Source organism: Lolium rigidum, chromosome 4 (genome assembly GCF_022539505.1).
Source record: "Lolium rigidum isolate FL_2022 chromosome 4, APGP_CSIRO_Lrig_0.1, whole genome shotgun sequence".
NCBI lineage: Eukaryota > Viridiplantae > Streptophyta > Magnoliopsida > Poales > Poaceae > Lolium > Lolium rigidum.
The window spans coordinates 88,406,789-88,424,533 of NC_061511.1; the positions used below are offsets into that span (position 1 = coordinate 88,406,789).

At 42.9% G+C, this 17,745-nt stretch overlaps 1 protein-coding gene across 1 annotated transcript; it reads left to right on the plus strand.

The window, feature by feature from the left end:
* The first annotated feature begins 6,468 nt into the window (after positions 1–6,468).
* On the plus strand, positions 6,469–14,858 carry LOC124647346 (serine carboxypeptidase 2-like). Its single transcript, XM_047187308.1, has 9 exons — positions 6,469–6,838; positions 6,920–7,015; positions 7,108–7,200; positions 7,288–7,373; positions 7,446–7,709; positions 7,821–7,951; positions 8,361–8,456; positions 9,300–9,405; positions 14,690–14,858. Exons 1-9 carry the CDS (start codon positions 6,469–6,471, stop codon positions 14,852–14,854), a joined length of 1,407 nt encoding a protein of 468 aa, XP_047043264.1. The 3' UTR covers positions 14,855–14,858.
* Positions 14,859–17,745: the final 2,887 nt, after the last annotated feature.

Genomic DNA, 17,745 nt, shown 5'->3' on the forward strand with positions numbered 1-17,745 from the left:
GTCAGTTCACCTATCTCTCTCCACCTCAAGAAGCAAACACTTGTGTGAACTGTGCATTGATTCCTACATACTTGCATATTGTACTTGTTATATTACTCTATGTTGACTATTATCCATGAGATATACATGTTACAAGTTGAAAGCAACCGCTGAAACTTAATCTTCCTTTGTGTTGCTTCAATACCTTTACTTTGATTTATTGCTTTATGAGTTAACTCTTATGCAAGACTTATTAATACTTGTCTTGAAGTACTATTCATGAAAAGTCTTTGCTTTATGATTCACTTGTTTACTCATGTCATTATCGTTGTTTTGATCGCTGCATTCACTACATATGTTTACAAATAGTATGATCAAGGTTATGATGGCATATCACTTCAGAAATTATCTTTGTTATCGTTTTACCTGCTCGGGACGAAGCGAAACTAAGCTTGGGATGCTTGATACGTCTCCGACGTATCGATAATTTCTTATGTTCTATGCCATATTATTGATGATACCTACATGTTTTATGCACACTTTATGTCATATTCGTGCATTTTACGGAACTAACCTATTAACAAGATGCCGAAGTGCCGGTTCCGTTTTACTGCTGTTTTTGGTTTCAGAAATCCTAGTAACGAAATATTCTCGGAATTGGACGAAACGAAGACCCGGGGCCTATTTTTCCACGGAGCTTCCGGAAGACCGAAGAACATACGAAGTGGGGCCACGAGGTGGTGACACCACAAGGCGGCGCGGCCAAGGGGGCCCGCGCCGCCTATGGTGTGGGCCCCTCGTCGGGCCCCGACTCTGCCCTTCCGCCTACTTAAAGCCTCCGTCGCGAAACCCCCGATGCGAAAAAACCACGATACGGAAAACCTTATCGAGACGCCGCCGCCGCCGATCCCATCTCGGGGATTCCGGAGATCTCCTCCGGCACCCTGCCGGAGAGGGGATTCATCTCCCGGAGGACTCTACACCGCCATGGTCGCCTCCGGAGTGATGAGTGAGTAGTTCACCCCTGGACTATGGGTCCATAGCAGTAGCTAGATGGTTGTCTTCTCCTCATTGTGCTTCATTGTTGGATCTTGTGAGCTGCCTAACATGATCAAGATCATCTATCTGTAATACTCTATCGTGTGTTTGTCGGGATCCGATGGATAGAGAATACCATGTCATGTTAATTATCAAGTTATTACATATGTGTTGTTTATGATCTTGCATGCTCTCCGTTACTAGTAGAGGCTCTGGCCAAGTTTTTGCTTTTAACTCCAAGAGGGAGTATTTATGCTCGATAGTGGGTTCATGCCGCATTGACACCTGGGACGAGTGACGGAAAGTTCTAAGGTTGTGTTGTCTTGTTGCCACTAGGGATAAAACATTGGCGCTATGTCCGAGGATGTAGTTGTTGATTACATTACGCACCATACTTAATGCAATTGTCTGTTGCTTTGCAACTTAATACTTGGAAGGGGTTCGGATGATAACTCTGAAGGTGGACTTTTTAGGCATAGATGCGGTTGGATGGCGGTCTATGTACTTTGTCGTAATGCCCAATTAAATCTCACTATACTTATCATGTCATGTATGTGCATTGTTATGCCCTCTCTATTTGTCAATTGCCCGACTGTAATTTGTTCACCCAACATGTTTTTATCTTATGGGAGAGACACCTCTAGTGAACTATGGACCCCGGTCCATTCTTTTAATACTGAAATACAAATCTGCTGCAATACTTGTTTTTACTATTTTTTTGCAAACAATCATCTTCCACACAATACGGTTAATCCTTTGTTACAGCAAGCCGGTGAGATTGACAACCTCACTGTTTCGTTGGGGCAAAGTACTTTGGTTGTGTTGTGCAGGTTCCACGTTGGCGCCGGAATCTCCGGTGTTGCGCCGCACTACATCCCGCCGCCATCAACCTTCAACGTGCTTCTTGGCTCCTCCTGGTTCGATAAACCTTGGTTTCTTTCTGAGGGAAAACTTGCTGCTGTGCGCATCATACCTTCCTCTTGGGGTTGCCCAACGAACATGTGAAATACACGCCATCAGGTTCCCAGCCCCAATTAGTTAACTTTCATTAATAATTCTCTTCACGTGTTTTGCCCTGATTCATCAGTAAGCAACTTAATTTTGCAAATAGACACTCCTTCATGGTATGTGAATGTTGGAAGGCACCCAAGGATTCGGTTAGCCATGGCTTGTGTAAGGAAAAGGTTGGGAGGAGTGTCAACCATAAATAAAACTAAAGTACATGTGTAAACAAAAGAGAAGAGGGATGATCTACCTTGCTGGTAGAGATAACGTCCTTCATGGGAGCCGCTCTTTGAAAGTCTGTTTGGCAAGGGGGTTTGAGTGCCCGCTACCATTCGTTGACAACAACAAACACCTCTCAAAACTTTACTTTTATGCTCTCTATATGATTTCAAAACTTAAAAAGCTCTAGCACATGATTTAATCCCTGCTTCCCTCTGCGAAGGGCCTTTCTTTTACTTTATGTTGAGTCAGTTGACCTACTTCCTTCCATCTTAGAAGCAAACACTTGTGTCAACTGTGCATTGATTCTTACATACTTGCTTATTTGCATTCATCATATTACTCTGTATTGACAATTATCCATGAGAAATGCATGTTGAAAGTTGAAAGCAATTGCTGAAACTTAAATCTTCCTCTGTGTTGCTTCGATGCCTCTACTTTGAATTTATTGCTTTATGAGTTAACTCTTATGCAAGACTTTTGATGCTTGTCTTGAAAGTACTATTCATGAAAAGTTTTGCTATATGTTATCTATTTGTTAGCAACTATAGATCATTGCCTTGAGTCAACTGCATTCATCTCATATGCTTTACAATAGTATGATCAAGATTATGTAAGTAGCATGTCACTACAGAAATTATTCTTTTTATCGTTTACCTACTCGAGGGCGAGTAGGAACTAAGCTTGGGGATGCTTGATACGTCTCCAACGTATCTATAATTTCCGATGTTCCATGCTAGTTTTATGACAATACCTACATGTTTTGCTCACACTTTATGATGATTTCATGCGTTTTCTCGGAACTAACCTATTAACAAGATGCCACGAGTGCCGGTTCTCGTTTTCTGTTGTTTTTGGTTCCAGAAAGGCTATTCGGGCAATATTCTCGGAATTCGACGAAACAAAGACCCCAGTATCTTATTTTTCCCGGAAGACCCCAGAACACCGAAGGAGAGTCGGAGGCGGGCCAGAGGGCCACCACACCATAAGGCGGCGCGGCCCCAGGCCTGGCCGCGCCAGCCTATGGTGAGGAGGCCCCAGGCACCTCCCTGCGCCGCCTCTTCGCCTATAAGACCCCTTTCGACCTAAAAACGTGATACCAATTGACGAAACTCCAGAAAGACTCCAGGGGCGCCGCCGCCATCGCGAAACTCTGTTTCGGGGGACAGAAGTCTCTGTTCCGGCACCCTACCGGGACGGGGAAGTGCCCCCGGAAGCCATCTCCATCGACGCCACCGCCTCCATCATGCTCCGTCAGTAGTTCCCCCATGGACTACGGGTTCTAGCTGTAGCTAGTTGGTACTCTCTCCCCCATGTACTTCAATACAATGATCTCATGAGCTGCCTTACATGATTGAGATTCATCTGATGTAATCGGTGTTGCGTTTGTTGGGATCCGATGGATTGTTACATTATGATTAGTCTATCTATAAAGTTTGTGAAGTTATTGTTCCTGCAATCTTGTTGTGTTTAATGCTTGTCACTAGGGCCCGAGTGGCATGATCTTAGATTTAAGCTCTATACTTATTGCTTAGATTGTATCTACAAGTTGTTTGCACATGTCTATGTCTGGAACCCGAGGCCCCAGAGTGACAGCAACTGGGATAACTGGAGGGGAAGGCTTAGGTATGAGGATCACATGTTTTCACGGAGTGTTAATGCTTTGCTCCGATGCTCTATTAAAAGGAGTACCTTAATTTCCAGTAGATTCCCTAGAGGCCCGGCTGCCACCGGCTGGTAGGATAAAAGATGTTGTACAAGTTTCTCATTGCGAGCACGTATGACTATATATGGAAAACATGCCTACATGATTAACAATCTTGATGTTCTGTCTTAATGCTATTTCAATCCTATCAATTGCCCAACTGTAATTTGTTTACCCAACACATGTTATTGGAGAGTTACCACTAGTGTAGATAGCTGGGAACCCCGGTCCATCTTTCATCATCATATACTCGTTCCTACATGTCATTGGAAGTAGTATCAACTATTTTCTGGTGCCATTGCCTCTGTGTTACTATTACTGCTGTTGTGTTACTGTTGCTATTGCTCTCATATTATTGCTGCTTTCACATCACCCCTGTTACTAGTGCTTTTCCAGGTGCAGCTGAATTGACAACTCAGTTGTTAAGGCTTATAAGTATTCTTTACCTCCCCTTGTGTCGAATCAATAAATTTGGGTTTTACTTCCCTCGAAGACTGTTGCGATCCCCTATACTTGTGGGTTATCACGGTCGCGCAGAGCGCTTCCCAAAAACCTAATTTGCCCTCTCCCGTACAGGATCGCAAGGACGAGTGCTTTCGGAGACCTGCTCTCCCGTTCGCCGATGCACGTAGGCGCACGGGATGGAGTAGGCTACGATGGCGGCGCACGCAGAGAGAGGTGGAAAAACCCTAACTCGTGTATTAGATGTGTTTCTGCGGTAGCCGGGTAGAAGATTATATAGGCTCAGGAAACCCTAGGCAACATGGGCCACGCCACGTCGCACGCACGTTTCGAGTCGGTTACAGATAGCCCACGGTTCGGGAGCGACCCGAACCGACTAACTGCGACGCGTCCATCTAGGACTCTATTCGTTTTCCTGAGCTGCAAAAAGTAAGGAAAGTCTCGGCTCGAGGCTCAATCCACTCACCACGAGCGTGGCGCGCGTCGTGACGTGTCGAGTCGAGACGAGCGAGCGAGGAGGAGGAGGAGCGCGCGTGTACCACTCCTATTCTTACTCACTTACTAGTGGTGGAACAACCCACCTTATAAGTTGGCTAACTTCCTCCCAACATTCCATGTGGAACTAAACTTCCAACCTCTTTCCACTCCCTAGTTAGCTGCCACCAACTTGGGCTCAAACTCACAAGGCTGCCACTATGTGGGCTTTGAGATTTATAGAAAAATCTGAAATCTAGTATGGGCCACTGAGTGCAGGCCCAATATTTCAACAAGTACAAATACATTCGCGCAGATAAGCGAGTACAATCGCGCACATGAGTAAGTACAGTTGCACACCCGAGCGAATACAGTAGTCGTGCACACGAGCGAGTACAGTCGCGCACACGAGCGAGTACATGTACAGAAGTACAGTGAGGCACACAAGCAACTACATGTATAGAAGTATAGTCGCGCATCCGAGGAAGTACTGATACAGGTACAATAGCGCACACGAGTAAGTACAGTGGGTAAAGGGAAAAACTGCATTAAATACACTAAAAACAGAAATACTTATCAGTTGAAACACGAGTACAGTTAGATACACATCACGAGGACAACCATACTGGTATTGGAAGTACGAAAAAAAAAATTCTGAAAGTTATCAACATGGGATCTAGTTTTGAAGATCTCGACGCGAGGATCTCAAAAGTGAAAACGGATCGTAATTTGAAATTATGGTTTTCAAGATATTTTATTTTAAAAAAATAAATCTAGAAAAATAAAGGGAAAACTGATGCAACACAGCCCCTCTGTCTCCTCTCTCCTCCTTCATCCCCACCTTGCTTCTCTTTGCGACACGTGGCGAGCAGGGAGACCATTTCCCAGAGATTTTCTGACACCACAGCGCGCCACTTGTCGCGTGCGGAACAAGTTGTTTTCCGTTCGCGAATGTCGGTTTTTTCTAACGATTTCAGAGTTTCTGTTGTTGTCGTCCATGATCATATCATAGTAGATATTTAAATCAGTGTTCCATTCTATTCCAAGAGCCCACAAGAATCCTTGGCTGAAATTGCATTGATAGAAAAGGTGAATAATATCTTCCTTTGGATATGTATCACATAATGCGTAGTCTGTGAACTGAACATAGAAATTCTTTTTCTTCATAATGTCCTTTATATTCAGGCGATGTTGTAGCATTAACAATGCAGAAGAATTATGCCTTGGGAGACTACATGATTTCCAGATGTTCCAATATTTTTGTGTATTTTACTTGGCTGACCAAACCAAAGGGCGAAGGATTACAAACGAGCTAGTTTGCTAAAATGGTTTCCAAGCAATCGACGCCGTTTCTTATCTTCCATCATTCCATGTCCCTTTCTCTCAGCGTCCTGTAACCGAAGTGACAATGTCGCAATCCGTCTCTCAATTTGTATTTCTGGTCGTAATCACGTTTGGTCAATAAACTGAATTATAGGAGAAAAAAGAAGATAACATCAGGAAAGCGTGTGGTCCGAACCAACAATGACGTCAATTGCTCGCTATTTATGCTTACTGCACCAATTCCAACAGTTTCATCTGTAATCATGAATACAATGATCGGCCGTAGGCCCCTGGTAGCTCTAGTAGCGGTGTTGACGTTCCTTCTCCGGCCAGCTGCGACGGCGGCAGCGAGTGGCCACGCTGCGGACCGCATCGACCGTCTGCCTGGACAGCCGCCGGTGGACTTCGACATGTACTCAGGGTACATCACGGTGGAGAAGAGCGCCGGACGGTCGCTGTTCTATCTGCTACAGGAGGCGCCTGAGGAGGCCCAGCCGGCGCCGCTGGTGCTCTGGCTCAACGGCGGGCCCGGCTGCTCCTCCATCGCGTACGGCGCCTCCGAGGAGCTCGGCGCGTTTCGCATCACGCCGCGTGGCGCGGGCCTCTTCTTGAATGAGTACCGGTGGAACAAAGGTAGGAGTACCAAACTTGATTGATCGAAAGGTTTATGCATGTCATGCTTCTTGCATTGGATAATAAAGTGTGAACTTGCAGTGGCCAACATCCTCTTCTTGGACTCGCCGGCCGGCGTCGGATTCTCGTACACCAACACCACCTCCGACCTCTACACCTCCGGCGACAACAGGACAGGCAGGTTACCTAGATGCCACTGTGTAGCTACATGCCATTCTGCCCCCATGGCATCCAACGGTATTTATAAGGGGCATTTTTCTTATTTGCAGCTCATGACTCCTACACTTTCTTGGCAAAATGGTTCGAGAAGTTCCCACATTACAAGTATCGCGATTTCTACATTGCTGGCGAGAGCTATGCAGGCATAAGTTCTTGTCCTCTTCTCCTCAATCTACTCAATTTCATGTGCTTAATTCTTCTCCTAATCATTTCATAACCTGAAACTTCAGGGCACTATGTCCCGGAGTTATCCCAGCTCGTCCACCGGAACAACAAAGGCATCGAGAAACCCATCATCAACTTCAAAGGGTTCATGGTACGGTTAATTTTGACATTCATCGCCTGCCCTGATCTCTAGCTGCAGCCTGAAACCTAATTTATTATGCAGGTCGGGAATGCTGTGATCGACGACTACCACGACTACCGCGGCACGTTCGAGTTCTGGTGGAACCACGGGCTGGTCTCCGACGAAACCTACCGCCTCCTCAATCGCTCATGCATCGATGACTCCTCCGTCCACCCGTCGCCGGCGTGCGGTGCCGCGTTCAATGTCTCAATGGAGGAGCAGGGAAACATCGACTTGTACAGCATCTACACGCCCACCTGCAACGAGACGGCGACGGCTAGCCGACGGCGGCCAAGGGGACGCTACGTGAGTATCCTGGACCCTGATTTCCGTCGTCGTCGTTCAGTAAAGCCATGTTAACTTTCGAAGCAAAACGCCCTACCGGTTGCTGTTGCACACTTATATAGTTATATGCAGCCATGGATGACCGGATCGTATGACCCGTGCACTGATCGATACTCCACGGCCTACTACAACCGGCCGGATGTGCAGAGGGCTCTCCACGCCAACGTCACCGGCGCCATAAACTACCCCTGGGTGACCTGCAGGTCCGTGCTAGCTCCTTCACTTTCCAGTTTGCACACTATATATATACTGTAATTGGAAAAATGTAGAGCGGTTTCAGTTTTCAAATACTGGCACATAAAGGATGGTGAAGTGTCTATCGCTTTTATTTTGGTATAATAGCTAGCTTGTTGGAGGGGAAGATGAGTATCTCAAAAATAGCTTTATTTTTGAATAAATCTCAAAAATAGCTGTGCCGCATTATATTAGCGCCTTGTAGTAGCTTTCTTTCTTTGCTTTTTGGTTCCTTTTGTTTTCACTTTGTACATGACACTTATCGAGAATTTACAAACTGTACGACAGTACAGATACACATACTGTGCAACTTCAAAAAAGGCTTTATAGGATTATGCTCGTTTTAGCTTCACTTATTATGTAGTAAATGAATTGCAGTGACCCCATCTATAACAACTGGCGTGATGCTCCGAGGTCCATGCTTCCTATTTACAAAGAGCTTATTGAAGCTGGTCTAAGGATATGGGTCTTCAGGTCAGTTTATTCCTTTTTGGAAATAAAATTCTTTCTTTGAATGCATCATCATTTCTTAACTTATTCAGAACGCCACACAGCTGCTACAATAGTCTTTTTTTTGCTACGTAATTTATAAGGAATATCTTGGCTGCTATCAGATAGATTATACACGTCCTATGTTCGTTGACAAAACACAAAAGTGTTTATTCTGGATGTATTGATAAATCAAATCCTCCCTTATAACGTCACATGCTAAGATAACAGTACTCTGATCATACGCATATTGGTGCATGCATGATGCATCTCAATGATTAGATCTCATATTGTTCAGTTCGTAACATTTTGTTACACAAAGTCCCTAATAGCAGTACATGCTAAGATAGGTACTCTTGTCGATTCTGTTGTACATCATGCAAGCTGCTGCCAGGAACTCATCAGGCATCAGCGGCCAGTTCAAATTAGTTAACCAGAACAATTGCACAAAATGCGTTGATTTGACCGAATGAAATCGTTCCGAAGTAGCTGCTGCGAGTTAACAATTAGATATGCATAATCTGTATCTATGCATAATATTCCTCTGTTGACCCTTCAGCCCAACAGCAACCGGCCATAGTTGGACCACGGGAAGTCTCCTTTCCTCACATAATTATTTTCCTGAGCTACTACCAAGGTTGCAATCTTGTTGAGATTGACATTCAAGAATATGCCCATGGATAGAGGTTTATTGTAAAAGGTTAATGAGTTCTCATTTGGAACACAAGGGGCCGGGGCGTTGTTGTTGATCTATCAGCTCCAGACTACCGCACAACTCAGTTACCGTGCCTAAACATTTAAATAATATTTGTTTTATTTATTTCCCAGCGGAGACACGGACGCAGTAGTCCCCTTGACAGCAACGAGATACTCCATCGGCGCTATGGGTCTTGCAACCACTAATAGTTGGTATCCTTGGTATGACGTCCAAGAGGTCAGCCTTATTCCACTTATAAGTTGCTTAATTATATATAAATAAAATTATTTTTTATGTACTAAAGCATGCTTTACCGAAAAAAAAAATCATGCTTTGATGGGCATGGAAAAACACTAGATCAGTTCAAGCAATATACAGGGTTCTATAGAGTTATGAGGTTAATCCACATCATCTAAATTATTACGATTTTTAAATTTGTAATTACTGGATAAGATTTACGAAAGATTATTTAATGACGTAGCTGTTTAGTTTCCTTTTAACACGTTCATATCTAGAGTGATTATACGTAGTTTTGATACGTGTCTACAGTTTAAGCGTGTGAAGTCATTTTGGTAGGGCATACAGTGGAGTCGGTGAGAAAAACCTTTTAGACGTGAACTCCCGTGAGTGACTAAACAAATGGCCATGTCAATTCACAAAAATACTTAGACATGCTAGCTAGCCGTGTCCGACTTCTGAAAAAAAACGTATACATGTGTTCTTTCATTTTTGCAATATATCAAACAATGTACACATACGCTAGTTGAGTCTGTTCGAGAAAAAAAAAGGTACACTAGCTAGCTAGGTCGGTGGAAATAGCTGAGTCCATTCACGAAAATTTAAAAACCTAACACAAGCTTAGCTAATTAAAAAAGGCTAGAACGCTGAAAGCGACTTTTGGGCCGGAATATTTGCAATAAATAATAGGGAGTGGTGTTTTCGAACATTGGAGCATATGCTCCCTCTATTTTAAAATGCATCTTGCACATATTTTGAATTTCAGAAAAATTGAAATAAAAAATTCGCATTTAAATCTTCTCGTGCTACAAGCTTACAAAGTTGTTACATAAAAAATCGACTTATCATGTAACGTGTGTAAAAAAGACAAAACTCAGTGCTAAAAATAATGCTTTTCACAAGATAAGTTTTCTCTTTTTTATAGATCACAAAAAATATTGTTTTTTCGTGAAACTTGACGAACGAACATATATTATGAAGAAGTACATATAAAAAAATTTGTTAAAATTTTTCAACATTTTGAAATATGATTTTTTGGTAGAGGGTGCATACGCACCCGGGAGCCGAATTGAATTTCCGCAATAACTTAACTTATATAGTATGCGAAAAGATAAATGATAAAGACATACTTGAGTGCATAAATCTATCAATGTGAATGATTGAGTATAAAAAATAATTACAATACAAACTACACAATAAATTTGAAGCAAACATAAAAAAAAAACAGATGTGAGATATAAAAAAAAAAACTATACGCAAACATTCCGTGTAAGGCTGCAAAATAAGAATTTAAGAATCAAACGGGTAAATATTACTCCCTCCATTCCTATATATAAGTCATATAGTTTTTTGCAAAAAAATTCCAGAATATAAGGTGTATTGCATTGCCCCGCTTGTATGTACAATATTTTAGGGATTTGATTCGGTTTTCTTATCTTATGCAAAGTCCTCTATTAGCTCACCACAATTTCCTAAGGTTAAACCTAGCCAAGCATGGTGTATTTTTTTTTCTAAATGTGCGTTCTTTAATTTCCGTGCCTAAAACTATATGGCTTATATATAGGAACGGATTGAGTATTATAATTGGTTTAAGCATATAGATAATATCACATCGGTGTATATAAATTATATATTATTGACTTGATCTATTAGACAATTATAGTTAGCATAAGACCGGAAATAATAGACACCTAGGAGCACCGATTAATTTACCTATATATATATATATATATATATATATATATATATATATATATATATATATATAGGATAAATACTTCCTACTCCTGGGTGTAACTACACCCATGTCTCATATACTACCATACGGAAGTATGTACCATACTTTATCGGTTTGAGTATGTTCTTACACTATATCTAAGATATTCTAAACCAAGTTTGGTGAAAAAAATGCAAGTGAGCATTTAGTTTGCACTATATAGCCGAAATACATGCATATGTACACGTAAAAATGAGTCTACGTAAAAAAATGTACATACTGCCTACAAAGTATTATATATACTACCAAAATAGTCTAATATACTTCATACTACATGTACATACTATCCGGTATGATAGATACTCTCTAGATTATGAGAAACACGCGTGGGTGTAACTACACCCGGGTGTAGTATAAATATGTCCTATATATATATATATATATATATATATATATATAGGATAAATACTTCCTACTCCTGGGTGTAACTACACCCACGTCTCATATACTACCATACGGAAGTATATAACATACTTTATTGGTTTGAGTATGTTCGTACACTATATCTAAGATACTCCATACCAACTTTGGTGAAAAAAATTAAATACACCCATAGTTTGCACTATATATACAAAATACATGCATATTTATACGTAAAGAAATAGTGTACGTAAAAAAGTGTACATACTACCTACAAAGTAGTATATATACTACCAAAATATTCTTATATACTTCATACTACATGTATATACTCTTCGGTATGATAGATACTACCTAGATTGTGTGAAACACACGTGGGAGTAACTACACCCGGGTGTAGCATGAATATGTCCTATATAGGATAAATATATATATATATATATATATCGACGCGGATTTTCTACCTAGGGTGGTAGCTACGCACGTCCTTAGAGCCGTTGGATGTGGTTGTGTGATTAACGTCTGTTAGTGTCTTTCCGTCAACAGTTTTTATGCAGACGTTGGTGCCGTGGTCGAACTCATGGTTGAGTGTAAAGCCATTTTTCCTGTTCCGTGGTCTTTTCAGTGGTCGAAATCACGCCTCAGTGTAAAGGCAATTTTCCTGGCTGCTGTAGTTGCCATGTTGCATGGCCATTGTGTTTTCTGGCCAAAGTATTTTCTATAGGAACATTGATTCTAAAATTTTAGAAACCATAACAAAAGTTTGGATCTTGGGTATGATTACATCAGGACGGTACTAGAAATCTGAACAATTGCTGCCTAAAAAGGTACGTAATAGCTGTGGACAGGTGTGCCAAAAAGAAGATTAAGTTTGGTGGTCGCTCAAAATCTTCTAAGAAATTTTATTAACAGAAACTCATTCTGACAAGTATTATGTATCGTGTACATAAAAGCACCTGTATTAAGAGAGAGAGAGAGAATGAAAGAAAACACAAAGCATCATACCCTCGGAATCCACATAACATACAGGTAGCAAAAAAATCAGAAAGAAAAGAAGTTGAGAAGAAATATCTGCAACATGTGGATCTAGAGCACGAAGTGAGAAAACTCTAAAAAAAAAGATTGATTTTGAGACACGGACGTAGTGGAGAGAGCTTCTCGTGGCCTCCAGCTCGGCATCGACATCTTCTCCTGGCGATGCTGCTCCACTGTCACGCTATGGCGCCCATTCAGAGCGGTCGTCCTTGTAGAGGAGTTTGCAACTTCAGCCGGGACCTGTGAATCGAACATGGCCCAAAGCAAAAAAACGATAGCGTCAGTGCAATTTTTTGCAGCAAGTTTTGCTAATTGTAGAGGAAGCTTCTAGGATATCTAATTCAAACATAAAGCAAATAAAAAATGTAGACCATGAAATGGAAATTTTCTGCAAAAAGAAGAGTTATGGTCCTTCTTTCGATAAAAAAAGAAGTCTATACAAAAAAGAATTGTGGCCCTTCCTTTCAACAAAAAGATTTACGAGTAGCAAAAAACACCTCTCTGGCAGCGACCAAATTGAGGTTAGCAAATCGTGTCTATTCAGATAAAGATGAAATATTTTCGCAGAAAAAAATATAGAAATGAAATAATTCACCTGAAGAAATGGATCTACAACATTCATTTGTTTTTATTACATTTGCCCATAAAATTGGATCTAAAACATCAGACCACGATCTCGAAAATGCTCTGAAATCTGGATCACAATACTTAACAAATTCCAAAGAATCAAAACGCTAGAGATGGAGACCGCAAAAAACTCACGAACTAGAGAATCGCAGGCCACCAAAAAACAAGAATCAGAAAGTTGAATCGCGTGCTGTAGCTTTGGGAACGGATCAGTGCAGTGGCAATGGTGCCTGCCACGCGCGGAGGTGCGGGCCAGCACAGAACTGCCGCCGCGGCTTCACACCGGCCGGTCAGCAATTGGTGGTGTAGGAAGCGCGCAACGAGGTCTCCCGGCGACCGCGCGGTGGGCCAGACGGTCCGCAAATCCCGATCCACGGATTCGAGGTGCGGGGCGGGCGCGACTTGGTGAGGATTATGTGGATCTAGATCAGTAACACTCTTTTTGGATCTGCAAATACAACAAGAATCCTAACAGGCTCTAGAAAAAATTCAGGCAGGATGTAGAAAAAAAAGAAACTGTGCCATTCTTCTCATCGAGAGAAACTGCAAACAAAACCAGTGTAGAGGGAGTGTTTACAGGTCACAAATCAGATCAAAAGAGTTGAAGAAAAATCAGATCAAAAGAAAATTGTATGGCGCTGTGTCTGCTTCCTATCCAGAAAAAAGCAACTGTGCCCATGGGAGCCCAGATCCAGCTCGTTGTGGCCAGCAAGGACAAACTTGACGAGCGGCCATGCTACAAATTCGCCCGACACGAGCGGCCGAGTAGAGCTGTTGGAGCTCGAGGGGCGGAAGATGCAGGTTGGGGGAAATCGTGGCCTCCGGTGCAGGTCTTTTTCTTCCCTTTCGGCAAGGAGGCAGGGTAGACCGCCCGGCCCGTGGGCAATAGCTGCAGATCTGGATCAGAAGAAAATTGTGGGGTCGAGAAGAATGAGTAAACTAGGGCCGGCCTTAGCACGTGGTGTGCGGGGAGGTGGTCGGTATGGGAGATAGGAAAGAGGATTTGGTAACGCCGTTAGTTTAGATGGACTGTCAATAATACTCTATAGGGTAATTCAATGGCTAGATGATGGTGCGTAGCTAGACACCATGGTAGCCCACTATTTCCCATATATATATATATATATATATATATATATATATATATATACTAGAAATTTGTATCAAACATTTCTAACCATAAAATATGATATCCATGAAACCATATCTTTCTTTCTCAGAAACTCTCGAACCACTTAAGATGGTGCATTTTCATCTTCGAGGACCACCATGCTAGTTTGTATAATTACTTTATTATCTTCGCAGATTTCACATGGCCCTATGGAGATTGCAATCTGCATGCGACAAGCCGCACGCATTTTATCACTAGACACGGCATTAGTTTTTTTTAACAACTAATACTACATGTAACAAGCATAATTAATTGTTTCTTACGAAATCATGAGCATAATTAACCAATGCTTGTGTGATGCATTTCTTGATCAGGTTGGCGGTTGGAGCCAGGTATACGAGGGCCTCACATTGGTGACTGTCCGAGGCGCGGGTCATGAGGTTCCTCTGCACCGTCCACGACAAGCCCTCATCATGTTTCAGCACTTCCTCCAGGGCAAGCCCATGCCAGGACATACAACAAACGGAACTTTGGCTTAACATAGAAAGAGATAGATGTTAAACTGTAATTTAGCTGTGGAAGCAATCTATACCTAATGTATATATATCTATAGCAAATAATAAAGAAGTTAATGTTTCCTTGATTTCTTACGTCGAATTGCGCTTTCGTCCATCTTGGATTTACGTTTTCGTCCATCCTCGATCATGTATACAAGAAAACAGCCACACGAACAGGAGAGGAACCCCCAATCTATCTATATATTAAAGCTGAAGAAAATAGCTCTTTGTTTGCTATGCCACCTAAGCTTGTTTACTATGTCTACAGTGAATCATCTTATATCAAGCTGAAGAAAATAGCTCTTTGTTTGCTATTCCACCTAAGCTTGTTTACTATGTCTACAGTGGATCATCTTATATCTTTTAGTGTTTTATGTTGTCTCACTGGACGGGTCAAAGAGGTGCTCGGTCAAGCGGTCGGACATCTCGAGACGCTTTTTTCTCTTCTTCCGGGCACACAGCTTCTCCTCCCTTGCTCACAACATGCAGCCCCGCGCCATTACCTATCGATGCCGCCAACACCATGGAAGGTTGTTACCACCCCTATCCCTCTCCTCCACTTTCTCTCCATCCTTCTCTCACTCTACCGCCGTGCATCCTCCCCTAGGGCCGGCGTCCTCCTCTCCCTCTTCACCGCCATGCCGACGCCCCGTACTGGCATGTACCCCTCCTCCGCGTGTTTCTCGGCGGATTTAAGATGATGGGAGGTCATGAGCGGGACTTTCAGTCGAGCGGCTGGATTGAGTTGGTGGTAGTACCTCGCCGCCATGGTTACCGCCTCGCCACCTCCTCCCGGTGTACGCGTGTCTCAGCTGCCTCGACGAGGTCATGGTCGCCGTGTGCGAGTTCTAAGCGCGGCCGCCGCTGGCAATCTTGCAATCATGGCATTGCAGCGTTGGGAATCGTTGGAGGGGAGCGAAGAGGCAGTGTCAGAAGAGTTCAGAGCAGCGTAGAATTGTTGTGGCAACAATGTCGGATAGTTCAGAGCTGCCCGGAATCGTGGATACGGTGGCAACATCGGTAAGGTATCGACGACAAAGACAGACCTGATGCCATGTAGGTGAGCTGCAGGATGTGAGGAGGCCGGAGCTTGCCGAAATTGTGGTGATGGTGATGGCGGCGATGCTTCTCTTCCACACATGTGATAGGTTACTGGCCTAGAAAAGCTACGGGTCTGGTTTAAATCTTCACAAGTGATAACTGCAATATTTTGTAGCTTTTCAGTTTATACATCCCAAAATCAAATTTGGAGGCAAGATTTGGATGAAACTATCTGACCACTACAAGCAAAGCAGCTATAGGTGTAGGTTACTGCCGGCGCGCCAAAAAATGTGCACGTCGCTGCGATTTGCCGCCGGTGCATGCGCTTCGTGGCGCGATGGAGATAAATCCATACCGTCAGGGCACACGTTTTTGGCACACCGACGATAACGCTGAGCCCGGTTTGGGCCGGGCCCAGGAAATACCGCCAGCGCACCGGCACAAAGATGCGCCGTAGGTATTCTTTTATCGCCGGCGCATATCTAGGCCGGTGGTATTTCCTGGCCCGTCCGGGCTACAGCAGATCCTGTAGCCACCTTTATAGCCGGCGGTAACATGGGGCTATATCTAGCCTTTTTCCCCTCACCCTCACCATCCCACACAACACCACTTCCCACTCAAACCTGGCCCTTCTCCCTTCCCAGCTCACCTCCCCATCCTATTTTAGCCAATTGAACCAACAATATTTGATATATTTTAGCAAATCTCCCTCTTCTACATGCACCACACCCTCTATCTAGATCTATCCCGCATGGACCACTCCAACATCTAGATATAGATCTATCCCGCATGGATCACTATAATATCTAGATCTAGAAAATAACATCGAGGTGACGTCTCGGTGATCTTCTCTCTAGTCTACTTATATATCAACCTAATAGGTGACTAATCAATAATATGTGGACGGAATTGCCTATACATATGAAACTTTGAAATTGACGAATCCGATTGCACATATATGTGATTGTTTGTGTTTACAACCGAAGGATGTGATAAAATGAAAATGAGTTGCCAATGTTTTTCCAAAATATTGATTCGTTAAGTTTATGTTTAAGCAAACTTTTGGCGCTCCTCGTAGGTCCTATTTTCTAGCAAGGCCATGCCGAAATTTTCTATGAAAACCGATCGATGGTTCTAATCAATTCTCTTTCTGTGCAGGTGATTGATAACGCGTGAAGCACACGTCCGTTGGGAACCCCAAGAGAAAGGTGTGATGCGTACATCAACAAGTTTTCCCTCAGTAAGAAACCAAGGTTATCGAACCTGTAGGAGATGAAGCCACGTGAAGGTTGTTGGTGGAGGAGTGTAGTGCGGGGCAACACCAGGGATTCCGGCACCAACGTGGAACCTGCACAACACAATTAAAATACTTTGCCCCAACTTAACAGTGAGGTTGTCAATCTCACCGGCTTGCTGTAAACAAAGGATTAAACGTATGGTGTGAAGAATGATGTTTGTTTGCGAAGAACAACAGAGAACAGAGTTTGCAGTAGATTGTATTTCAGATGTAAAAGAATGGACCGGGGACCACAGTTCACTAGTGGTGTCTCTCCAATAAGATAAATAGCATGTTGGGTGAACAAATTACAGTTGGGCAATTGACAAATAGAGAGGGCATAACAATGCACATACATATCATGATGACTACTATGAGATTTACTTAGGGCATTACGACAAAGTACATAGACCGCTATCCAGACATGCATCTATGCCTAAAAAGTCCACCTTCGGGTTAGCATCCGCACCCCTTCCAAGTATTAAGTTGCAAACAACGGACAATTGCATTAAGTATGGTGCGTAATGTAATCAACACAAATATCCTTAGACAAAGC

Bases quoted from the DNA above. Each gene is read 5' to 3' on its own strand.
- LOC124647346 (XM_047187308.1), top strand. From the start codon at position 6,469: ATGAATACAATGATCGGCCGTAGGCCCCTGGTAGCTCTAGTAGCGGTG. The intron at 7,374-7,445 runs GTACGGTTAATT...TTTATTATGCAG, and splicing joins TCAACTTCAAAGGGTTCATG to GTCGGGAATGCTGTGATCGA. The intron at 7,710-7,820 runs GTGAGTATCCTG...AGTTATATGCAG, and splicing joins GGCGGCCAAGGGGACGCTAC to CCATGGATGACCGGATCGTA.